Here is a 27365-nt window from a genome sequence, read left to right on the forward strand (position 1 = left end):
CACAAGAAAACCCATTCACTGTAAATGCATCCCTACAACCATTCTGAATACATACTATAAGTAATCAAGTTAAATGTGCTGTAGTCTATATATTCGAGGCCCTCTGCAGAGGTGGCAGTAACCATGTCACCGTTCAGTGCACATAACACACTGTCAGATGAACCCCTCCCCATAACCATCACCTCCCAACACACATACATACACACGCACAAACACATACACCTAGTATGACCCTGCATACAGCATTTGCATGACATGAAAACTTCTACATCTCTGCCTCAGTGATTATTATCATTAAAAAAAAAAAAAGAAAAAAAAAGATGCACATCAAGGTAGAGCTCTCACTTAATCAGAACTTTCCATCAACATCTTTCTCTTCTGTGCTTTTCCCTGGCATTAATTGTGCATTAGCAAAAATCATTTACTTTTAACAGTCATAGTTATTTTTTCTTGCCCTCCAGCAAAAATGCCTTGAAAGCCTGCCTGGAGGGCATCTAAATTATGTATCTGAAAAACTCTTCTGGCAAGGCATTGCAGGACCCCTACTTTCTTAAAATTCATACGAGCACGTCTTCCTGTTTTTGGGAAGGCATCAATCAAGAGCAGCAATATATGCCATATTCCTACATTAATATTTGAACTAATAACTTTAAAAAAAGGAAAGAAACAAGATCCGACTTGTGGCATAATCAAATGCAAAATAAATGAAGAATACTGGGACAGCACTGAGACTTTATAGATTGCTGTGTTTTCCTTACACATCATTAGCCCGGAGCCACACGAAAGAGGAAAACAGAGAAGTGGAGAGTTTATGCTCCCTGCTGGTGTTTAAGAAGCTGAGGTCCTGGAAGGACATCTGGGAATTGTGCTGAGACGGTGGTTTTTGTAATTTAAGAATAGACATTCATTAGCAGTAAATGCCATAAATCCCATGCTAAGTAAAAACCTTGTCCAAGAAAGCCTAAAACAATAAACTCTGTGCTCAATGTAGCCTGAGCTAGACGCTCCATAGCTTCCTGAGGAATGCTATAGATTCATGAGCTAATTCCTATAGCTTTGTCTAGCTCTGTAGTGCTACTAAACAAAATACGTTGCTGCTACATACAGTCCATTTGCTTCAAAACTTGCATTTCAGCTCCATCTTCCCTCCTGTACCAGATCACCCTTCTTCTACTGCCTCCGCTTTGAAAAACCAACCCTTTTGGACCAGAGAGACAGAAAAAGCCACAGCAAAGAGCTGGCAGATTAATTTTATTGACATTTCCATTTTCACTGCAATGTGATACCCTCCATCACATGGAAGAGATGACCCTCACTATTTACAGACTGACAGGCCACTTCATTACAACCACCCTGCCCCAAGGCAGAGCAGCTCCTTTCCATCTGCCCAAACACCAGAGCAAGACCCTGAAGTCACTGCTTTATTTCTCATGCTTCTTTTTCTTTTTTTTCTTTTTTTTTTCTTTTTTTTTAATGTTTGTTTCTGTTAAATATAGAGAAAGGAGACTTGAATCACAGCAAACTAATCAAAGAGATTATGGAAGCCCTAAATGCTGTAACCAACTGTTCGCTTTTGCAAGATGTTGGATATTTAGAAAGCACTCCTACCCATTGCTCTGTACACCACCGTCCCCGTCCCCCATATTACACCCTACCTCTCTCTCTCTCTCACAACACACGCGTGCGCGCACACACACACACGCACACACACACACACACACTTTCCACTATGCCAAGGAACTGCTGCAAGGCAAATTCTCACAAACACTAATGGCTTCTGACTGCTCCTTGGCAACCCCAGCATTTTAACCTGGGTGGATATGCTCTCCAAAATACAGACACTGGAGCTATCTCATCAGCTGTTCATGTGACACAGATGGAGAGTGGCTATTAGGAGCCAGGCAATGGGCCTTGGGGATCTGAGGTGCTGTACTGTAGCCTCGGGCAATTTTGAAAAGCAGTACCCAGAGATGGGGGGGAAAAAATCCCTACTGAAAGTGCAAGTTTGAAGTCAGTCAGTCTGTTTGTCTATCTGTCGTGCAGATGAAGATATCTTTGTCTCTTTATGTAAAAGCTATGTGTGCATGCACAGGATGCATGGACCTGCAAAACTTTTGCTATGCACCACCCTTTGGCATCGCAGAAGCATTTGTTCACTCTCTGAATGGACAAATTCCTGTTTGTATATACATACTTTCCCATTTGTGAGCATCCTCAGCAGGAGGCACTTACATGCTAAATCAGTGTTGAGACCTTTTGGAGAGGTTTCATAACATACTGGTTTTAAAAAACCAGTAGCAGCCCAAGAGAGGAAAATTTAGCTGAAGCTCCCATTGCCTTCCCACCTTACCCAATGATGAGTCAGTGCATCCCCAATCTACTCCGTAACCTCAGGAAAGAAAATTCGAATATCGTACCTCCAAATGACCTCAAAAGATAAATACAGCAAGATTTGTTGCTCTTGGTGAGCTACAGACACAATCCTGTTAATTTGTATTGTCATGTCTTTAATAGGACTACAACTGCTCACACTAATGGATACTATTTCAAGTGGCAAGAAATCATAGAACTAGCCCATAACAGATTTTTCAAGATGGCATGATTTGCTTTTTGGATATGGAGATCCTGATCCTAGTCTACTGTATCAAAAAAAGCACAACTTACTTTAAATGAAGAAAACAAAACTATCAAAAGTGAATTAAAGTGAACTGACTTGAAAGTCACACTATGGCAGAATGGATCAACTATATTTTTAACTGCTGTATGAAGGGATCTAAATTTAAATCATTTAAACCATCATTACAAGTGATTCTGCTCATGTGAACTGTTCATATTCTGATTTGGATGGTAATTTGTAAGAAGAGTAGAGTCAAATCCTAATTTGTATGGAAATTGCAACTATATAAGCACAATTACCCCAGTTTTCTTGTGGCAAAATGAAGTCTAGATTTTGGCCCAATGACATTGTCTTTCACACAGCAACAAAAAAAAAAAAAAAAGGCGACTTTCTCCTGCTTTGCACACTGTTCACTCATTTATTCTTGTGCAAAGAGTACAAGTGATAGCAAAACCCTATCACTGTTCTAGGAAAGTGGAGAATTCTTGAGTGGCGCTCTCTTTGTGGAGGTGTCAATGACTGCGGGATTCAAGCCAGTAGAGAATTACATAAATTACCCAGCTTGTTTCAGATTATATCAATGCTGTGTAATAGTCTCAATAACCCCTGTAAGAGATGGAGAGAGGTTAGATGAAATTCGTTTGCAAAGTGACCCACAGAGGATTCCTTAAAGACCTTCTCTTCTAGCAGAAGGTTTTGTGGAGGATGCTGAAGATGCAAGTCTTCTTTACACAGTGGGAAGTTGGGAAAGCTGGACTTCCACACAAGCTCTCTGTGCAGATACTTAGCACATTTTGAGGGCTTCTTCCCACAAGATACACTATTTTACATTGAAAGCAAAGGAGACTACCTCTTATCTTAGAAAAATAACCAAATAACCAGTTAGAGCAGGGTTGCCGTTGCATCATAATTTCAAATTTAACTTGCTACAAACTGATTTACCTTGGACAGTCTAGCTTGCTGACACCAATGTTCACACTACTGAGGACTTTTCAGGAAACAGAGTCCAATCCTACAGAAGGCCTGTCCAACCTTATTGCATCAGTGAATTCCTCTTTGACAGTCCTTCACACCACCACTATTATCTCAACCCTAGTCTTTGCATTCCTCACAGAGCAAGGCCCCAGCAAAAGATTAAGAAACTGCTGTTTATAAGATGCTCATCTAGTCTTTTCACTATTTGTGAACAGGATGAATAACAAATTCCCAATCCATTCAAAATGGTAACTGAAAAGGATAACTCAGTCAGGCCAAAGTACAGAAGCCCAGATTCAAACTCTAGAAATAGTTCCTATTACCATCATAACAAGCTGAGCAGTAAGAAAAGTGATTTCTGGAATACTACATTTTGGGAACCAGTATTTGAGTTCCTTCATTGTCAGAGGTCCCTTACATGTTATGGTTTACCATGCTAAAGGAAAAGACAGAAGAGCAGGGGTATCTAAAATGAGGGGGAGACAAGACACTTCACCATTTTTTCTATGAGTAGTGCAAGCAGTATGAAAGTGAAATTAAAGGATTCGGAAAAGGAAAGCCACAATGCACTATGCTGATCTTAAGTAAACTACTCTACAATCTTTCAGTCCAGTATTTTGATGAGTAGAATATGTAGATATGAATGCAAAACAAAGAAGAGAATCGACATGCAGCTTATAGTCACATTTGCAATTATTTGTTTGTACTTATAATGCATCCATCTGGTCACATAAGTATTGTAAATCGTTATTAATAAGAATGTTCAGCTTAGTAAATGATCCACATCACCAGCAGAGAAAAATCTTAGAAATCTGGTTAATTACCACTGCCAAAAAGCTGGAAAGAGAAGTGTTTGAATATGTTTTGAAGATAAGACAGTCTGTGTGGTAGGGAGGACTAATAGTGAAGGAAGGTCAGCTCCAGAATCAAAGACCCTTCAGGAGAACTCCTTATCTCCATTCCACCCTGTTAAAATCATCAGGCTTTTTAGCCTTCCAGCTTCAGAAGATCACAATTCTTTGAATGAAGTGCTGGCTATGGGTTTGGGGTTTGTTCCCTCGTTTTAATGATCCCTGTTCATGGAAGTTGACTTAGTGTCCTCACACCACAGAAGCAATGTTTTTCTACTGCGTCTTACTGCCTGAGGAAACTGAGTTAGGACAGGTTATGGGTGGCAAACCTGGGATTTTGAAAACCACAAACAGTTCAAGCGGGCATCCCAGCTTAGAGCTGTGCCATCTTCAGCAGTGCTCTGCCAGTACATGTGCTGGTTTTTCTGAATCACTTGACTGCAGAAGGAAAGAAGCCATCAGAAGCTGCCCAGGCATCCTAGGTTAGCCTGTATGCTCAGTCATCACTTGCCCCATCCTGGGATAGGCTGTCCTCAAGTGAGCTGCTGTAATCAGCCTCTCCCTTTTTGTGTCTCTGGAGCACCAGGCATGTCTCATGGTAGCATATGTTTCAGTGAGCATCTTGGAGAGAAAGTAAGGTTGGACACTGGTGCACTAGAAGGTTCGGGAAGATTTCAGACATATAACACTACCACCTCTTTTACTACGTAAGGTGATATTCTTTTGCCCTCTGCAGCAGGGAGGAGATGAAGACCTGACCCTCTCTCTGCTGCTCTTTTGCAAGATCTTTTACTTTCCAGAATATAATCCAGCAGTTCCACTGGGCTGTTACTGTGAAGATGATGTACAAATTTCACACAGTCCAAGCATTAATAATTATTGTAAATCCAAAAAGGAATAAAAGGAAGGGAACTGAAGCCACTATCAGCCACTTCACCTAAAAATCTGTTCTACTTGATCTAATCACATTTTAGCATAGTTTGCCAGTCAGGAGCAAGTCCCTATTGCCATCTGGCAGTATGTGCTAGAGGCTTTAAGAGTTGCATGGTATCTGGTATCTAAAGTGTATTTACAACAAGTGACAGAATAAAAACTGATCCTCTTCTATTTCTGGATAGGCACCCTTCTATAATCACTACTTTATCTTATTTTCAGAGAGCCATTTGCAAATATTCTATTTACTCAAAGGTAAGAATGACATTCCAGCTATGTTATTGTCATAGCTACACATGCTATAAAATCGGTGATTCACATCTTCCAAAATTATTTGCAGAACTGTAATGTTTCACATTTCCCCTTTTACTATTTTCCTGCTAAAAAAAAAAAAAAAAAAGAAAAAAAAAAGAAAAGAAAGCCTGGATTTTTTGTGCCTTTAATTGTCTGTGTTTAAAGCTCGTGTTTATTTGCGAAGTGAATCGAGAATTCTTAGAGGTTAAATTCAAAAGCCAACAACGTATTTTTCTAGTTTTTAAAGAGAGAACTAATAAACGGTGGTTTAAATTTTAAGCTCTTCTATACAGTCAGGAGGTTCGTGGCTTGTCCGTTGTAATCCAGCATTTTTTCACATCAGGTAAAAAAAGGGTCCCAGTGCAGACAAGGGGAACAGTAAAGCAACCTGCTAATTGCTGATCTCTCTTACGTTCCTGCTGTGCTAAACTGTCCGGACATGTTGAAGTGAAATTTTTCTGTGATTTTCAAGTGACTAGTTCATGGCCCACTGCCGTGGAGTGCAGGAGAAGGGATGAAATGCTTTAGTTTACATGCAACATTTACTAACTGTGTGGGTTTTCCGACATTAAAGAGGGGACAGTGACCCATGCCACCTTTTTCACACTCAAAAGAGCACTGAAAAAACAATCTTCATAGGCTTACCTCAGGCTTCCCTGGCCCTTAACACCCTCCCCCCAGGGTAGGAGCAGAAAGAGAAAAAAGAAGGGATTTTATGCTCCTTTCTCTTCAACTTTTCAGGCGGTATAAGCAGCATTTAGCAAATTCAGCCTCCAAATGGCTCCAAATGCTCTGAGCTGCAGGGGCTCATCCTTTGTTAGCCTCCCTCTATTTACACAGGATTTACTCAGGCTCTCCAGTGAAGAGACCACATGTTTCTGACAGAAAGCACTTCCATTCACACTGCATCAGGCAACAGGATTGTAACCACTGCAGCTTCACGTTGACCTGAGATTAGGGATTTCAGCAACACTGAGATGGTAACAATCTGCTAACTAACAAAAATTATCCATGGAGAACTCTGCTGCTTACTCCAGTTAAAACTACAGTGGCCTGATAGATTAGGTTACTTAGAAGGACAATTAAGAACTAGCTACTGTCAAGAATATGCTTGTCCATCTACAAATAACATATACACAGAGAAAATATCAGCAGAAAAAAAAAAGAGGAAGAAAAAAAATCAGACTGCAGCTTGGATTAAAACAATTTCACCCACTGGCTGAAGACATAAAGTGTAAAAACAGACAGATGGACACATATGTAAATGTGGCTGCATTTGTTTCTCTGGAGCTGGCAAGTTAGTAATAACAGTATAGTTTAATAATTTATTTTCCATGGTATTTTCACACTGGTTAACTGGGCAGTGGCAACTTCTATGCAGAACTTCAGGAGCAGAATAATTCCTTCAATCTGAATGCTACTGGGGCAAACAAACTGAACTAAGAGACCTCTTTTGATTTTACCTACAAGGACTCAGTCCTGGAAACAGATATTAGTCTGGGGATTTTTAAAATTTAGGTTTGGGGTTTTTTTTTTTTACACTCAGTTTAGCTAGTCGGGACTTTTGCACTGAGATTTTTCCAGATTTACTATTTGTGTAAGGGTTTTTCAGAATGGATTACACACGCACACAGGCATAACAATCATTGCTGGTAGGAGCTTGTGCTTTTTTGCTCAATAGCCTTTCAAGGGGCAAAAGAAAATTAGATGGGAACACAGGGCCAGAAAGGACCACACAGATCCAGTTTTTTATGAGGTTTATTTTGACATTTTAATTTGGCAAATTATTTTGCTTCTGCAGGAAAGGACAAAACAATTCATTTCTGTAATAGTAACTCATGCATGCATTCAATAAGCATGTAAAAAGTACATGGTATATTCTAAAGTTCTCCATAGTATATCATAATAAAGCTCTTTTGGGCACTCAATGATTCATTTTTAGTGATCTCTCAAATGCCCTTATCCACAGTTAACACTCAGATTTTATTAAGGAAGAAAGCTGGGACAAATGTCCACTTAAGTCCCAGCTCTCAAATTCAACTCTGCTTGCACTGCAGTACCTAAAGCTAAAGCTTTTTAAATGTTCTATTCACCTCCCCTGTGTGGCATTTCTGCTAACACAGAGTTCACAATCTTTCAGCCCCAAACACAGAAGGCTGCTATCTTCAAGTCATCCAAGGAATGTGCCAGATACGATCATCTCCTCTGCAATACAAAGAACCAGAAAGAGGCAGAGACCAAAAGGAAACCATACTGATCAGGTTACTAAAGTCCAGAAAGTCTTTCCCAGAATGCTAAATGTTAATCTTTGAACCAGCAAATGTTATAATTAAGATCCTTGTAGTTGGAGGAAATGCTAGCTCAAGAAGTCAAAGGTACAGCCATTTGAAGCTGTACTTTTTTGCACGTCTGTACTAATCTTGCACCCCTCATGCTGGCACAACCACCACCAAGCACTTTGTTCTATTCAAGCAAAATTATTGTTAATGTCAGTGGCAGTTTTGCCTGAGTAAGGAGTGTAAGACCAGGTCCTTGTCTTGTTCACACAGAATTGCAAGCACTGCACAATTCCGGAGGAGACATACTCATTAAAACTTGTAGTTTAGGCTGATTTATGATGCTTTTCTGTTTAAAAGTGAAACTCACTCAGTACCTCACCCAGAAAAGTGCTCAGTGCACTTGTTTCTATGCGGTTTTAACTTCAAATATCCCCTCCCCACCTCAGCACAAGTTGGGAAGTTTACTCCCAGGGTTTGGCACCTAGGTTGAAGGAAAGCATTATTAAATTAGGTTGAAGTATTTTGTCTTCTTTGGTAATTATTTTGCAGTGTGAATGTAAATAGCTGTTATTCTGTTTAAAATTTTCATCCTATTGAACACTGTCCACAAAATGTCCTTGTGCTGCTGTTTAAATGAATTTTTTTTTAAATTGCTATTTTATATGTTTTTAGAGAAGTATTTTTAGCATCCTCGTAGTATTCTGTTAAGAATACCAGCTGCAGACTTTGGCTACAGCTGAGACAACAGTAACAAGTCATTAAAAAAATCGGGAGACAAAAAAAAAAAGGCTTTTTTTTTCTTTTTTTTTCCCCAAAGCACATTTTCTTTAAGAGATTAATTTCTTTTGGGGGATTCTTTATCCTTGATTGAGTAAGTGGGATGTTCTGTTTCCTCAATCAACTGTACCAAAGTTAGCATACATCAAAAAGCTGTGTTTTATTTTAAGTACCATTTGTTATTTGCTCCCCTGTTATTTTAGTCATTAGAATAATATCAAATGTGGGCAAAATAGCCAAGTACAAGTAAAATTCTACCTGCAGCTGAAGTAATTAAGTTCAATAGTATCATCTTATCAGTATTCAACCTTTAGCATTTTGCAGTTGTTTATATATAGCAGAATATGGAGAACTTACAGTAGATGATGGCTAAAACCTGTACTCTTCTTCATTAAATCATTAATGTAGCTTCTTTAAGAATAAAAATTATTGGGTGTTTTTCAAAGCCAAATAGCCATCAGAACATCTCAATTTTCACTAGAGCTGCCACAAACTTAAAAAATGTGAGGTATTTTACTGTCTTGCAGTTCCCCTTAAACAACATGCTGTTGGACACAACTGTTTGTCCAGATCCCTAAAAATGATGCTCACTAATACAGCAAGAATCCATGTACTGTCCACATTAGAAACCTCTCTTTTCAGGGTTATTTAACTATTAAAAAAGCATCAGCTGAAATATTGCATGTAAGTACACATTCATGGGATATTTTCATAATTTCAAAAAAAAAATGTTAAAGTAGAAATGGAACAGATGCTTATTCCTGAGAGATACTATGTTAAAAATTTCAATTATTAAAATGGACATTTGTTAGGCCACAAGACCAAAATGCACATTAGTCTATTTTAAGATGCATTTAAAAAAAAAAAAAAAAGAAAGATGGCTGAACGTTTAATTAACAACAACAACAAAAAAATGTTTTAATAGAAAAGTGTTAAAATGAACCATAAAAGCTTTTTCCAGGTGATAAAATGTGCACAAATGTGTATGTTACATAAAACACAAATAAGAGCACCATCTCGGTATGCATTCACAAGCACCTGAGCAGCATAAGAAGAAATTCTTGCTGTGAATGCATAGTCCAAAAAAAAAAAAAAAAAAAACAAAACTCCAAACTTGGCAAGTCTTACATACCATAAGAGCTCCAACACCTATGCACAGTAGGGTGGATTAACCCGCTGGGTGCTGCAGGCATATATATGCACCTCCTCCTAAAGTGTTCATTTGGCTGGCAGTCTGGAAAATGCCAGAATGTGAAGGGTTACGTGGGAACACTGACAGTCTGCTCTTGCAGGTTTAAGTTAAAGCCCATACTTTAAATATAGTGTGCTGGGTATTTGGAAACATAATTAATAATGTTTATAAGTGGTATGCTATTTGGTGCTCACAATAAAGGGCTCGATCTGATGTTCACTCCACTGGTGAATCACATTCCACAACACAACTATGTGCTTTGGAACTGCCCATATTTGCTTTGGGTACCATTTTTCAGGAGTCTTTTCCTCCAAGGGGCCTTGCAAAGGTAAAGTATAACCCATCTGTGCCTCATCTGCTATACACATAAAATGGATGCTTAAAACCGGCTACTGGAAAGCCCTGAAAAGTTTTGTTGTTCAGGTGCAGTAGACAAATGATAAGAGCAAGCATTTAAGAGCCAAAGCCCCTATACAGTCCTTCCTAGTTTCTTAGAGTCTGGTTTCAGCCATGAGGGAAGATACAGTTAGGAATATACAAATTCCTCAAACTGGAAGAAGCAAGCATAAAGACGTATGAATTCTGGCCAGAAAATTTCAAGCGGCTGACAAAAAAAAAAAAAAAAAAAGACACAAAAGGCTGACAGGCAACTTATTTTCTCCCATTGTAATTTTACTGGACTGTTTTGGGATAATATGACTAAAAAACAGCACCCAAACTATGTCTGCACCCAAATTATCCCATAAAATGCTTTGGACCTGGTTTAAGTCATCAAAAGAGCTGACACCTGATGCTTTGCTTTTCTATTCATAACGTGTAATTTCATTTCAAGTCTTTCATTGTAGCAGAAAGTGTTGCATAAGACAAATATGCAGCGCCTACAAAGTCTTCCTAGATTGGTTTGTGTCCCTGGGCTGTGCCTAGGGAAGAGCCCCACAAGTTGGGCTCTAGGGAACTTCCAACACCCCACTCCCCCCTTCAGAGGGCTGGCTATATGCAGGAACTCCAAACAAAAGACATGGCAAGTTACGAGACTTCTCTTCCTTCAGGTTCAGATGGGTTAAACTGAGTTTCCCTCTGGACAGGCTGTTCACCTAGCCAGTTGGAATGCTGACATGTATGCCATAAGATCAGACCTAAGCCCCACCAATCAAACAGCAGTCTGGGCTAAATGTGCTGATGCAGCAAATTTCCAGATCTTGATCACACTAGGCAGGGGAGTCATTCTTCTCAGTGATAAAGTCACTGAATGCACTCTTGAGGAGATAAAAAATTGAGAACTGGCTGACTTTGCACCATTTGAGTGAGGTATTTACTGCTGACCCAGAACAACAGAATGGTCATGTTCTGATACCAGCTAGGAATCACTGTAGACATGGTCATCTTTGACTCCCTACTGCAAGGCTATTCACAGGAATCCTTTCTTAGCTGCTTAGTGGCATCAATCCAGAAACTACAGTGTTTGAATGCATTAGATTAAACTTCACACAGCCCCTTCTCCTCTCTCCTTCCCCCCGCCTCTTAAAAACTCTGTGAAATTATGCCAATGACGTTATCCCCCTTTGCCATTTTATAGTTAAGGTATTTTTACCTGCATTTACTATGTCAGTTTTTAAAATTTACCAGAGTTTATACAGCAGCTAAGAATTGAGATGCTAATTATATTTGAGTATTATCTAACACAAGATATTATATTCCTTTTTCTGACAGAAAGGGACCTTCAGCAAACTTTAGGAATAAAGATTTTCAAAAGTGTTCAAATCTGCAAGCAACACAGTTTTCAATGAAAACTGCTTTAAAAATAATATTCCTTTTGATAGTAATAGGTGATGGCTCTTACATAAGTGAATATATTATTACTTTTAAAGACAAATATGTCAATGCATTCTTGTCCTCATTTGAGCATTACATTTTTGCAAGCCTGAGTATGGTTATTATTTCTACTAATTCTTCTTCATCTCTAAATACATATTGTAAAGAGAACAAACACTCCACTAGAAGGCAGGTTTTTGGACATAAGTACTTGTGATCAAAATAGATACACCAGGACGTCATTTCTTTTCTTCTTCGGCTAAATAGCAGTATTTTGTTTATGTAACTAGGAGCAAAAGCAACTCTTAGTGCTACAATTTTGGTAAAGAGATCACACAGGTTTTTGTATCTGTGGCTGACCAAAATTGTGAAGTATGAACAGTAGTGTCATCCAGTCTTTATTTTCCTGTGGCATGCGTGGGAATTTGTTGTAACAGACAAGGTAAAAAACTAAGATTTGGCACTTCATGTTTCTACCTCCAATGAACTCAATGACAAAACACTCTATGCACCTCACTCTTCACCTGCCTCACACACTGTGTTTCTGTCAGCATGGATGATGCACACAGAACAACGCTGCTTTCCCAGGGAGAAGTGCTCTGAGGGACTGGGACCTGCCCATGCTGCCAGTCTTTCAGCAGCAAGGACATTTACATGTGCATCAGCCCTGCGCGTTTGAATGGAGATAACTTCTTCCTGGCTCTCAGAGTGCAGCAAAGAATTATCACATGGAGTGCAGGTTTGGACCATTTTTCTGAAATAAGAAACACCATTGTTCATAATTCATTTATGAAGCACTAGCAAGGCCCCTTTTCAGCCCCTTTTACTTCCTACAAAATAGATTCATCTGGATGGTGGCAAGGAAAGAGAAACTATTTCAAGGCGATGAGCAGGCCAGACTTTTCTCCTCAACCAGCGCCACATTCTGGTGCCCATGGTGGCTCTTCCTGTACATGTTAAAAATTTGGTAAACAACGCAGGTCTGGGCCCTGGCCATTGATGGTTTGCAGATTGTTCATCCTTAGCAGCACCACCCCATCTATTACTGCGGAATTAGTTGACAATACTACTAGCTCTACCAAAAAAATAAACTAATTGGTCCCTGAGGATAGCTAGGTGCTTTGGAAGTCTTTTTAACGAAAAGAAAAAAATTAATCTCCCACAGAGATTTGCCAACCTTCCTATCCTCTATCCAGCACATTGGGACTTCTAAATTACATACGATAATTGACATCAAATATCTGTCCCATCAGTGAATATCTTTATTAGCATCAAAATCACTCACAACTAGTGTTCCTCAATGTTATTAAACAGAACTTGTTCTAGGTGTTGCCTTACTAATTAGTCAGGATGAGCCCGAGGAAGAAAATCTGGGTCATGTTAAATTAATTGGAATGAGCATGAAAATTAGCAGAGCAAACTGCATCAATTTTCTATAGAGAGCCTTTCTTCATGTTGAGAATAAAAATGGATATTATGAGGCATTAACCAAACTGCCTTCTGTGACTGCCAAGAGGTGTGTTACAGTAGCCCAAAAATATCATGCTCACAGATTTTCAGAAGTTAATGAGACATTTCCAGGAATGGTAAATACATGGTATTAAAATGGGTGTGCCTCTTATGGGAAAATGCCAAGTCATTTCATGTTTATTCAGGCATAACAAGCTCCTCAAAATGAGCATAATTTAAGAGGTGAATAGTGCAAAGAGGGCTAACATTCAACTAATTTTCCTTAAGAAAGAAAAGATTAAATTGAACAAAAAATGAATTAAGAGGTTTACAAATCAACAAGTCAACCATCAGATTGCAGCCTCTGCTCAGTATATTCTCATCAGCCCCTGCCATGAAGTTTTCAAAAAATGTCCCGAAGGCAGGGAACAAAGCGAGCAGAACTGATTACAGCCACACTCACCGCCTTGCTGTCTAAACTCTGTTTGGCTTCCTAATGAGCTCACTAAAAACCTAATTCATCTCCCATAACCCTTCTCAGCCCTCCTTGAAATTCACCATTATGGAAATTACAGATGAAACATTTACAGGCTGTGTTCAAATTACTGCTTCTTCAACAGGCAGGTCCCTGACCTTCACAATGAACACAATAGAGGTATGTCCGGCATGAAACCACTCGAGCCACAGCCTATAGAATAAAGAGGCTCAGGAAGGTTAAGACTTTTTCTCATGGTGACAATGATTTCCGCATTAATGCTTTCAGTTCCATGAATATGGGAATTTTGTGGGTTTGACAGTATATCAAATACAAATTGTAATTCAGAAGGGGAGAAATGAGTTGTACTGATGACAAATAGCTGAAATAAGCTAATGTGAATTCCCAGCCTGTTCATGAGGAAACTCCCTCAGTTCCTCATTACATGAAGTCAAAATGATCCTCACGGCACCTAGCCTGTAACTGGAAGATTACTGAATTGATGGATCCTTAGTTTAAAATGCAGCTGTTTTATTCTGCTTTAGTAATTAATTCTTTTTCCAATACCATATTGATTAAGCGTAGACCCTGATAAAGTTCAAACTGAGAAGAATCTCTAGTGACTTCCTTAGCTGCTCCAGAGACTCAATGAAAACTTCCTACAATTCCACCTGCCTCCTCAGAGTGCTGATCCAATGAACAGAACAGGTTTTTTCTCATAAATTAGTTAGGCCATGTGGAGCTGTATTAGCTGATCGTTGCTTTTGTCTCTCTACTTGCTGACTTGCTTTTCACTTTTGCTGTCCTTTGTGTTGTCACACACAAAGTCGGAGTGCAGCTGCCATGCTGAACCAGAACCAAGGTAAAGAACAAATCGTACAAACTACATTTCCCCCCACTACACTTTATACAGCTGCAACTCCCTGATCAGCGCTGCACTCAATAAGGCCTCCTGGGATCCAACTAGCAGAAAAATCCATGCTGAAGCACGCAGTCATTCTGTGGGACTAAAGGGGGGGGGCTGGAATGAGTAACCTGTTTTCCAAAAAAACCCAACCAAAAACCCTACAAACAAACAAAAAAAAACAACCAAAAAAACCCCAAACCACAAGCCAAACCACGCACCTAAAACATTACAGCCACTTGAGACAAGAAATCACCACTTCACCTATAACAAGTGGGACATGGATCCTTGTTGACTAATAGTCAGCTGGTAGCTCTCTATGAATGACCACTGCAAACACAGTAGCATATTACTAGGAGCAGCAATCACCAACGTGATACTGCTTTTCAGAGAGTCACCTGTACCAAGATTTTCAAGCTTGTGAATTAAAAAGAGCATGAAAACAGGAAGTTTCTCAGATTACAGCCAGTACAATGAATTTTCTTTTCTATGAAAATCAGAAATATATTGGTCTGAAAACATTTTCAGACATTTATTAGTATTTCTGCCCCAGTGTACCCCAACCCTTCATCTCCTCCTTCCTTTTCCCTCTACCTGAAAAAGAAACAGCTGATGCCTTCTGTGCCTGTACACTACAATTTGTAACTTGAGCCTTTGTGTCTGAAGGGTAATGTGCTGTATATACTGGTTTCCACAACACTGCTAACAAGTGATTTACAGAAGTAAAGGATCTCAGGGAGTGTCAGGAACATCAGGTATTAGCAATCCCTCTGCTGGTGACTTACTAGTTAACGAGACTACTTAAAGACTAAGGGCTTCTTTCTAGATTCATACTGTCTGAGGCCCCTGATTTAACCTCTGCCTTCCCACCAAGGCAAAGCAAGTTGGCTTTCAATATCCCTTTAGAAGAATCTGCTTAGTTTTGACTCAGCCGATTTGTATCTGAAGAGCTATGTAACGAAGTGGGTGCAGGTGGGCAGCCTGTCTGCATGGTGGGCCAGGATAGATAACGGCGTTCCCCACCTTCAGAGAATTCTTCCTTGGGGTGAAAGGTCACCCTTCACAGATGTCTCCAGCAGATACTCAGTTGTCAAAAGGTTGCATCATGCGATTCATGCAGTCACTGTTAACAATGCACTGTTCTCATCCAGATACGTAAACATGTTGCACTTATAAATAATTTCCTTGTTAAGGACAATTTGTTTTTTTTTCACCCGCGTTTTGTTCAATTATCAAAAAAAAAAAAAAAAAAAGAAAAAACAAGTAAGGAATACTGAGATTAAAAAGAAAAACCAAACCCAACAAAAAGCCCACAGAACAATCCAACTCCCCTTCGCCAATTCTGTCTTCATTTTCTATCAGGATATTCAGCACAAGAAGATGCTTCTGGTTTATTCCCAAAAAAGAGAAATAATACCACTGTATCCCAAAATGTCTAATACTAAAGCATACAGTTTGGAGGCAAAAAAGTGCACATTTGGTGAAATGGAAGATAGCAAGTTTTTTGTCAGAAACGTTACATAGCCAGAAAAACCAAATTAAGAAAATTCTGTTCAGCTTAATATAATTTATACTAATTCCTTTCATTTAAGAGTAATAAACTAGCATGAACCCTGTGTGGACAAGTACAAAAAGGAAAATTGTATGTTCACATATTTATTACGACTTCATATTTGCCTGGTGCAGAAAGTTTATTTCTCAAGGAGCACTTCAGAAATAATTGGTCCTCATTGCTACAGTAGCCCAAATTTTTACTTCCCATGCCTCCAGATGAATAAGATAACAACGATTTCTTCTTTGTTGAGGACAGTTACTCTAAACCACCTTGAAGCTATCACAATACAAAACAAGTAATTTTGTTCTAAAATGGATTCAAACAAGCTTATCAGGATTGTTATCTATTTATAAATTATATATTTAACAGTAAAATAAGACAGGCATGGCTGGACTGCTACACATGGGGAAACACAATTAGAGATATGCCAAATTACTCAACCTAATCTCAAGCAATAGAATCTTAAGGGCACTGGGAATTTCTAGAGGAATTAAGCATTATATGTCATAAAAAGCTCAATTAAATACCCTTAGAAATCAAGCAGAGGTTCTTTCAGATCTTCCTGCAATACATAATCCTCCCAAATGTAGAATGTTTGCCTCTTCAAGTATCCCTTTTCTGTTTATTCTTTCAGACAATTTATGAAAAACACACTTTAAAATAGAATAATAATAAAAAAAGTCTTCTTCAGTGCTTTTATGTTTCATATTTCATATATTTGGCCATCATGAATTAATAGAAGTCAATGAAGATACACATTCTTAAAAATGGCTGCAGCTTCATTGGTCTAATCTATGAACTTTAAAGACCTTCATTTTATGAGCTTTCCTCAGGGTAGGTATTTCAGTGTTCTAAAAACAGGGTTATGGACTGTTAAGTTAAGCACATGTTCTGCATCAACATTTTAGTTTCAGCAGGTTATTTGGTGCCAAGTTTGCCAGTTAGTATCATCAGTCACAAAATGTGTGCTTATTTCTCGCAACAGGTGTTTTGAGAACAGCACAGGACAGGAGAAAAACACTCCTAATATATTAATTTAATATCTATCCTTAATTCTGAAAACCACCTTACCCTTCCACCGAAAATACGACAAAATTTCACCTCACATGTTTAAGATGCAAAGAGATGGAGTTGGAAAGGAGTGCAAATGAGTATTTCTGTCTGACGATTTGTCTGCTCATTTGTATTGCACATTATTTCTTATCTAGTAATGGGTTTACATCTACTTACAAAAAGCTACCTTCTATTGTGTAACTGATTTTAACTGTAGAAGACAAAAGTAAAGCTGAAGCAAAAAACCCTAATATCCTTTAGATAACGAAACATAAACAGGGACTCTCATTCAGTCTGTTCTTCTAAAGGCCATTTCTTAGTGTTTGCATCAGTTGATGTACATGGAGAAGATGTGAAAACAATCTAAAACCAAAATTGTCTTACCCACATCAGTAATTCCACAGAACCAAAATAGCTTGCTCTTTAGAATGAATAACAGGAAAACATAACAAGATTTACACACACACACTGCTGTCACATTTGTGGGTCAGTTGAGATGGAGCTTCACAATTCTCACAAAATCCACATGCACAGATACACACTTCTTGCAGGTGTTACCCCAGACTTGGTCTGCTGAGAAGCAAAGTGAATCCCCACAGCAACTCTTGAAGGTTTAAAAGCTCAGTTTTTTGTTTCTAAATGCCTATGAAAACATTGCCGATGCTCAGAGGCCTTTTAAAACAAAACCAAAGCTTTTAAAGCTTCAAAAGCGGTCATGGGAATTTGCTTATCAGGAGGGAATCCTAAATGAACGCCAAGATTCAGTTCCCCTGGACGTGACAATAGCCATAGCCTCTCTGCAGATCTACTGATTCTTTTAACAGTTGTGTCTCATTCAAGCAAAACCTGATGAACCTTTATCCATGCTGTATATTTTACAAAATCTACTTTTAAAAGGTTTATGTCCTACTACTCTCTGCCATACTATAAAAAAAACAAACAAAAAACCCAAACAAAAACCACCAAAAGAGAACACAACCAAAAAACCCCTACCTTTATAGATAATGTAACTAAGAAAATAACAGAAAGACCAACCTTCCCAAAGCCATCAACTAAAAATAAAAATAAAAGGGGGTGGGGGGGAAGAGGGCAAAGCTTAGGCCTTCTACTGTTACAACCTCAAACACATACAAGACAGGAAGAAAATCAACTGGTAGTTGCTTTTTAATGTATGAGAGATGATTTACAGAAAGAAATAGTCTAATGCTATGTTAAAGGTCTACTTTGAAAATCTGTGGGGTTTTTTTTTTAAAGTCTATGTTTTCTACCTCTAGCAGTCTAAAAACAAGCTAAGAAGTTTCTCACAAGTTGTTTAAAGGACTGTTATAAAGAGGCACCAAGAAAGTAACATTTGAGTAGATCAAGGCTGCCAAATCAGTTATTTAAAGCATAAGAAGCCTGGTGGAAACGAAGTCTTTCTTCTGAAAGTGTGAGATATCAGCTTTTACTCAACTTTAATGATCACACAAGTGAAAATCTATGGTTTCACCTGAATTTAACAGCAGCATTTCTGCCCACCATTCTCCCTTTTCTTTTGGATATAATAATCTCATTTCACTTGTAGAAGTTACACCCCAGTCCCATGAAACGACAGCTCAAGAACAGCTAAGGAGCATGAAGAAGGCATAAGAGCAGAGGACATTATGCTTTTTTTGTTGTCAGAAGCAATATCCTTTTCAAATTATCTAAAATAACATGAATCATGCTACAGCAAACAGCTGTTTGGTGGCAGACTGGAACAGAAGACCAGTACTTGGATCCCCCACTGGACTTCTGGCTGTGCATGGGTGCATGCTGCTTGTTACAGCCACAATTTGAACTAGACCCTTACATCCAAGAGTACTACAGTGGCAAGCAAAGCAGGTCCAAGTGAATTGTTCTAGAGTTTGCCTCAGCTGGAGGGTGCTTTTTGCATAGTTTAGAAATTGTGGGCTAGACAAGTTCTTGGTCTCTTAAGAACTGAACCTTACAAGGAAATTCTCTAAGGAAGTATGTGAAATGTTTATATGTGAATAAACAAGGAGAAAAATACACACACACACACATCCTTACTAAGAACATAAGCAGCTCATCTGAGCTCACGTAAAGCAGTCATAAAAAATAACATGAGAAAAACTCATATTTATTCCTTGATTATATGAAAGAAAATTAGAGAAAGATAAGATTTTTTTGCTGCACAAGCACACCAAGACTGAATCAATTCTGCTTTCAAATATACAGACTGCTCCTATCAACTCCCACTCAGCATTTGACCTACTGTGTACTTTATATTCACATCAATTAAGTTGGTAAAAATTCAGAAAATTGCAGAAAATTCTTTACTCATTCTAAAACAAAAGGACAGCTTATTTCTCTTAAACAAAACTGATAGCCATTTGGAAGAGCTTAAAGGAGGGTTAATTGGCATACAGTAAACCTGAATTCTGACAGTATGGACTTCTAGCAAAAATGACATTCTCTTTGGTGGTCCTAGGACTGTAGGATTAGTTTACAAGAAAGCAGAGAGGGGTTTGAAACCAAATCCTCAATGTCACTGATGAATTACCAGATTAGAAAGGCCTGACTATATGAAACATATTCCTGCCCAAAGTCGGAAGAGAAAAAAAAACCCAACAAAAAAGAGGGAAAATCGGTAGCTGAGCCTGAGTTATAGATTAATAGAAAGATCTTTAAAAAAAAAAAAAAAAAGAATAAAAATCAATAAAGCCTTTCTTTCCTAAAACCTTGCTCACAGAGCTTTTTAGCAAACTATACTCAAAGCTGGGAATATGAACTGTTAAGATCTAACTCAGAGAAATAACTAAGATAATTAATTCACAGATAAAAGAAAGTGTTTCATCTATCACTGCAGATATAAACTACAGAAGATTTTTTGGAAATGGATAAGGTAGGATGAATTTCATTACTCTGAGACAGAATAAAAAAGCATACTAGAAGAAAATGGGCACATACACAGTGGTTAGCTATCACCTATGCCTAACTCAAGTCACTTAAGTAAGTTTATGAATTTCAGGGAAGTCCAGGTATGTTCTCTTGAAACTGAAAGAAAACAGTCAAATCTGTACGTAACTAAAATTTAGAAGCATTTAGCACCAATAAGATTGTCTTCATTATTTTGTGGGGTTGGGGGGGGGGGTGTTTAAACTGGAAAACTGCATTGTTACTTCTTACTTGGACTGAAGAATGAGTACTGCAGTAATTTATCTTTTTAAATCCTTGCACATGAAAAGCACAGAAAACTTCAAATTGCAAGCTAGATGAGGTGCTAGTCAGACCAGCCTATCCCTGTTTCCCTAAAATGAAAGGCATCTGTATGCATTAAGCATTTTGGTAACATGTAAATCTTAATTGTGTAATACCTTAAACTTACAGAATTTACCATTTTACACAAAATGAATAAAACACTACTGAAGAAAAATAAGACTATTAAAACAAAACATTAAGTCTAATGTTTGTCATCTAGAAAGTTATGTCTAAATATACTACACAAAAACGTTTTGAAACAGGATTTTTTTCATACTGAAATACAATTGAACATGGTGACGGAGGTTTTGCACAAAATATATTATGTATCTGAATACACAAAATGAATCTTTAGTGCATGGACTTAGAAGCACATGAGATCTAATCAAAAGTGCAAAGTTAAAACAAACAAAACTTAGCAGCTTTCTTTCTAATGAAAATATTTGTAGTTTAGGACTACAACAAAAGTGTCAATTGAAAACAAATCCTACAAAGGCTGAGGTGGTCAGCATTAACCCTACTGTGGGCCTTTATTTCAATAACATGACTTGCAATATACAGACTTAAGCAATGTGTAAGTCCTTGCCAGACTGAGGTCCTACTTTGGCTGTCACAGGCACTTACGAAAACAGAAGGTCCATGCTGATGTACACATAGGATCTTTAAAACCTTTGCCACTTCTTTTCTAAAGTCTTTAACAAGTGGCAATTATAATTTGGACTATAGTTTAACACTGAGACATAAAAATAAAAGGTAATAATGAAATAATAATAAAAAGGTAACAGCCTTTTGACTGTAGAGAAGGCATGGGGCTTCAATCATTTTCTGAAGGCAGTGAGATGACAGTACAAGTTACACTCCTTGTGTTTAAGTGTTCCATGGACTGAATAGTCTTCATTCAAAACGGTTTTCTTTACAATCTGATAGTACAGATATATATATAAAAATATATATTATTTTTTCCTGATATAAAACCTGTCATCCTCTCTTTATACTTTTCACAAGAAATTTCTTGATACAGAACATTAGAAGACCAAAATAATGCCTGGGGATGAGCTGGATGCACAGCATACATGGTTGTTTTAAACAACAGAAATCGGTACCCAGCTGAATGGGACCCGATGAACACCAAGTTGTTTCATTGAAGCACTTAGAAACACTGTTGTGACCACCAGGACCTCAGCACGTTAGGTACTGTACAAATAAAGCAGAAGGACAACCCCTCTCCCTTTTTTCTGCTGGCAGAAGCCCAATGTAGCTCCACTGATTTCAGACGTATTAGCAAGGGAGGGCCTGATCCAAAGCTCACTGAAGTCAACCGAAGTCTTTCTGTTGGTCTAACAGGCTTTGGATTAGTCCCTAAATAAGAACAGATTTTGCCTCAGCTAAAGGATTTCACTTAAGCCCTCTGCTTGTTCAAGCATCCAGTAGAAGCTAAGAGAACACTGCGGTCCTACTGAGTAGGAGGCTGTGTTCATCCTGAACTATCCCCTTTAACAGATGTATGGGGTCAGGAGTCCCATGAAACAGAGAACCATCAGTAAGTGGTAAATCTGAGGTGGGAGGAATTAGGAAGGCAGCTCCAAGTTGAAAAATTCTGATTTGTGCTATTTAAGCAATGTCCCATCTTCTTTAAGCAGGAGTGTAAAATTAGACAGGGAGTTCATGCAAGTTTCCGAATTTTACGCTCGTAAATTATTTAAAACCTTAGCACCAAGTCCTGCAATAAAATTATATGCATGTATTCATCATATTCAGTTCTGCTGGACACTTGCAAGTGGGGGCTGCCTTAAATCTAGGTATGCCCAACTTACAGCTGCATGTGTAAAGGCTCGAGGAAAGTTTAAACAAATGTAATTGCTTAAACAAGTGTAGCCACAATAAGCTGGTGGGCATAACTCAAGATTATAAGGGAAAAAGCACTCTTTACTGATCTAAGAATTAAGTGCCAGGGTTGTCAAAAAATTTCATGGTACAAATCACATCTTAATAGACATTTTTCCGAATTCCCCTCTCTCACTTTCATGGCTGCTCCAGCAATCCTTGTCAGTTATAGCAAATGCTCTGTTTACATAAGAAAGTAGAAGACCCCAATCCTAGCCTGTGCATGAGAAATGTTTAGTGCCAAGGGTGTACAAAGGTAACCATCCATAAAAGAATCTGAGCTCTTTCCACAAGTTATGCGGCTGGCAGTTTAGGACAGCACTTGGCACAAGTTTGAGCATCTGGAGTTCACAATGGACTTCAGGCTCAGAGCAGCTGGGAAGTCAGTGGAGCAGCAGGAAACCACTTTGTCTTTCTCTTTCCTTTGCTCCCTACCCAGGCTGTAGGTAGGAATAGGGGCACCAAGCCATCATGCCAACTCTGCCACCAGACAATTTCCCTGTGTTCACTCCTTATGCTGGGGTAAAGATAGCTTCACAAACAATACAAACAGCCAAGCTTTGGGGCTGTCACTCATAAGCCACCCATATATAACAGCAGAAAATGAAGAATTTTCTACTTCCAGCCCCACACATACCTGCACACGAGGTGAATTTCTAGATTTAGCACAATAAGATAACAGCAGCAAAATCCCTTAAAGTTGATTTTGAGTTTACTGCATAAGTCTATTCTCTCCAGCAGATTTGAGTAAGTGTTAGTATTTCAAGAAATTAATTAAACTGAAAGCACAAATTAATTTTTCTCTGAAGCTCATGTTAACATTTCAAAACCACCAAAGGAAACAAGTAATTCAAAAATTTCCTGTATAAATAATAAAATATCTGGTATTTATTATTATTTGCCCTCTAAAATGTAAAGCATGATGAAATTTTGTTCAGAAATATTAAGAAGCATTAGACTTTTATGGATGTCTTTTTGTAGATCCTGCGAGTCTTAATGGCAGTAGTTTCTACAGGAGTTGTCAAAAAATTAATAAGGGTTTTTTGTGTGTTTATTTTTTAAGATATGAGAATCATGCTTTTTTTTTCCATTTATGTGGATGCATTTGACTCAAACTTTGCATACCTGAAAGCAGCAGTGCCCCTGTTATTGCTATGATTCCACACAAGAAGGATCAGGAACTTATGTGAATAGTGTCTTCCTCTTCTTTCCTCCAAGAAGGAAGAACTGCTTTTGATTGATTTCCACCCCCTTCCTTTAAACCTCTGGACAGTCCATCACTGACTCATAAACAAAAGACAGACCTTTCATAAGGGCTGTAACTTTGATCAAGACACACGGTGCATTTGAAAATGTTATTTTAAGTCCTGTAGAAACTCAAATTACTGAATCTAGATCAGTATGTTTTTTAAGACTAAGAGCAGTATTAACAGTAAAATAGTTACACAAAATGTTATAAATTTTCCCCTCTCCCCAAAATGGATATCTGCATTTCATAGTTAACAAAAACCTTGTAAATATGAAGCAGACTATTCATGAAACTGCTGCGAGTTCAGACACCCTAAGCTTTCGTTCTTAGCCACCACTGCCTGTGCAGGGGGTATGATAGATCTTCTCATGCCAGGATGAGAAAAATCAATGTCCGTGTTTAAAAGACAGAACTACTGATGTGCAAGGTCACTAAACAGCCTGTTCTATAACCCTAGAGTACTAAGAAAATCCTAAAGAAGAAGAATAGTTAAAAAAACAAACAAACAAACAAAAAAACCCAACAAATCAACCCCCCTAAAAAAAGGCAAATCAAAACCCTACAAAATGACAATGTATTGCACAGTCTTGTTCTACAACATACAACATTACCCGTGGATGCCAAAGACCTAAATATGAACACAGAATCATATTTAGTGATTCTAATCACTAGATAGTATGACTAGAGTGTCTGGAATTTGCAATGTAATATAGACTAATAGTGATTAGTCTATATTACTATGCTTGTCTTAATCTATGTTAGTAGTCTTAGTCTATGTTACTATGCTGGTTCAGGGAGAGAGAAAAACAAAACAAACCAGCCAACCGACCAAAACCCTAGTAAACAAGGAATACGCATATATATACTGATACAAAAATTTTTTTAAACACTGGAAACTTTACTTTAGACTTACCATCGTTAATGCTGATATCACTAAAGAACACTATCATCTTTCATTGTTGACTTCATAAGTCTTATTAATTGAAAACAATACAGAGTTCTGTGCAAAAAGGCTATTTCATTCACTTATTTTCACCTTTGTTGAAAAAAGAGGAAGTGTTAAAATAAGCAATTCAATTTAAAAATGCAGTATATTCAGCACTGCTTTTGTGAAATTCAGGGAGGCCAATAGAAGAAAGCACTTGAATTTTCTACATAACCCTGCATTCCTGGAGTATCAGAGCAGTCCAACAACAGATGACCACTTCAAAACATTCACAAAATATCTAAGTACCCTTGTGCCCCTTGTACAGATTATAGGTGGGAAGAATTACACATCAGAGAGGGCATGTTACTTACATGAAGTCCTATCAGATTTGATTCTGCACTTAGTTGCTCCTGGGTAGACAGCTATATCCTTACTTCATGGCAACAAACTGAGGAGATGCAGACAGGCCACCAAATTAACAGATGTGTTCCCATTGGTCATACTTGTTATTTGGATCATGCCTGGAGCTAGCAGGATAGTTACGATGGCCATCACTGTTTCTTGATATCATCCTACCCATATGACTATACTGCTTTATTATAATTCCCATAACATCAGAAAGCTGCAAGTCTAAGTTTCTAGCTTTCACATGTAAATTTTTATTCTTGAAAACATTTTAAAATACCCATTTACATCTACTTCATCCACGATGACTTGCACAAGCCAGTGGAAACCTCTGGTTAAAATGGTAAGCATTTATTTGAAGGTGATAGCCTAAACATATAGATGCTAATCTGATTTTAAGAATCCTCTGTTTATCAAGACTTATATGTACATGGCTTAATTTTTTGTGAATAAAAAAATCTACAATAGTTCAAGTGAAGAAAGAAGTTATAAAATAGGAGAAATTACTCACTTCAACCTATAGAAATCTTCCTGCACTCACAGATTTAACAATCTCTAGTACCAGTTAATTAAAAGAATCATACAAGTTTGAGAAAGACAAAAGTATATTTAGACATCAGAGCTGGGTTTATTAGTACCCTGTGCTCAGTTACGTAAATGAGAAGTAGTTTCACAAATTGAAAGCAAAGTTTTACACTAATTCAAAACCAGACTTGTTTGACAAATTAGAACTACAAACAAATGTGTCAAATCACATTAAGAGACAACTAAAGATAGCTGTCAAATTTCCTTCACCTATTTCCCCAGATATAAAAACTGCTCAGAAGCTGGAGTAATCATGTAGTGGTTAGTACTTCTTGGCAAAGACAAGACAGAAAGACAAAAGGCCCAGGTGTTACACTGTGTAGTGCCATAATGCAGTGTTTGATGCCTTCAACAAGTACTGTACTGGCAAAAATCAATTGAAAATCAGCATGACAACAGAGCATCAGTTGCCCTGTAATAGCCTTTAGCCCTCAAGGCTATGTGGGACCCTTTCATCTGCCAGGCTGCCCTGACGCTAGGGGAGCCTGGCCAGGCCTCCTCTCCCTGAGCATTCTGGAAGAGTTCTCCCTACCTTTTACCTGCTGCATTCATCTTTGTGCTGCCTTTGGCTAGGCTAGAGTTAATTTTCTTTCTGGTAGCTAGTATGGGGCTATGTTCAGGACTTTTTCTGAAAATAGTGTTAATAGTACAGGGATGTTTTCATTACTGCTGAGCAGTGCTTACACAAGGTCAAGGCCTTTTCTGCTCCTCACTCTACCCCACCAGCAAGTAGGCTGGGGGTGCACAAGAGGCTGGAGGAGACACAGCTGGGACAGCTGACCCCAACTGACCCAAGGGGAATTCCGTACTATATGGCACCATGGTCAGTTTATAAATCTGGGGGAAGAAGTGGGACATTCAGAGTTACAGTGCTTGTCTTCCAAAGTAACTGTGACATGCGATGGAGCCCTCATTTCCTGGAGATGGCTGAACACCTACCTGCTGATAGAAAGCAGTGAATTAATTCCTTGTTTTGCTTGCATGCACAGATTTCACTTTATCCATTAAACTGTCTTTATCTCAACCAATGAGTTTTCTTACTTTTCTGATTCTCTCTCCTGTCCTGCTGGGGGGAGTGAGCAAGCGGCTGTGTGGGGCTTAGCTGCTGGCTGGGGTTAAACCACAACAGCCTTGCACAGTAAAGAGAGCTGACAGCATCATTGGATCTTTTAAGCTTTCAAAAGTGGAGTTTCATTTTTCTTGACACAGGTTTGGAGGCTTTATATTTTCTCTTCTTTTTTTTTTTTTAATTCTTTTTAAATTAATGAATTTCTCCTTTAAGTAAACCTACTGATTTTGTACTGCAAACACCTTCAGCTTGAAGAAGATCCCTCCAACACTATGGCTGAATACACAGAGGTGTTTCCTTTGTCATGTTTAACAAAGTACAGCTCAAGAAGTAAGAGAAACACTGTTCAATTTCATATGAATTGTTTGCATGCAACAAAGTGGGCCTACAAATATTTCACTCATATGGTAGGTTTAATCTCAATATTTCTTTAATTACTTTCCAACAATATCTGGTTTCTGTTGAATTTACACTAGTACTTGGCATTTGATGCAACCCCAAAAAGATAAGATACATATGTCCCCTATTCACAGTCTTGGCATTTTTACCTTAACTCAGGCACTGAAGTGATTGGTTTGAAAAATTACCTTGCTGATTAGCTGGGTTTTCTGGTAAGCATATAGTGTTAATCTTTAAATTCCAAATATGACATAAGTTGTACAAATGTTCTGTCTGACTCAAGGGCAACATATCACGGCTTAAGGAGGACATGTACACTGATCTCTGTGAGCAAAGAAAAAGCTAATTGGGAGTTAGATTCAGTGTGATTATCAGCTTGTTTATGATAAGGGAGTACTCTTCTGAAAAGAACTGTAAATTCATCCCTGACTGTGGTG

The 27365-nt window shown here is 38.2% G+C and overlaps 1 protein-coding gene across 15 annotated transcripts in view; it reads right to left on the bottom strand.

Annotated features, from left to right (window-relative positions):
• The window catches only part of MEIS2 (Meis homeobox 2), a 174994-nt gene that overhangs the window by 121556 nt on the left and 26073 nt on the right, over nucleotides 1-27365 (bottom strand). For 9 of the 15 annotated variants that reach the window (XR_009727598.1, XM_061367682.1, XM_061367684.1 and 6 more), the window contains one exon: nucleotides 9859-9960. The exons of the other annotated variants lie outside the window; for them this stretch is intronic. Coding sequence is in view for 8 of the 9 variants with exons in the window: in XM_061367682.1 (XP_061223666.1) it covers nucleotides 9859-9960 (102 nt within the window). In the remaining variant the exon portion in view is untranslated. The remainder of the gene's footprint in view (nucleotides 1-9858; nucleotides 9961-27365) is intronic. 15 annotated transcript variants of the gene reach the window in all.

Source organism: Neopsephotus bourkii, unplaced genomic scaffold, assembly GCF_033783945.1.
Source record: "Neopsephotus bourkii isolate Nb327-2 ecotype Australia unplaced genomic scaffold, CSIRO-AGI_Nbou_v1 NB_1388, whole genome shotgun sequence".
Lineage (NCBI taxonomy): Eukaryota > Metazoa > Chordata > Aves > Psittaciformes > Psittacidae > Neopsephotus > Neopsephotus bourkii.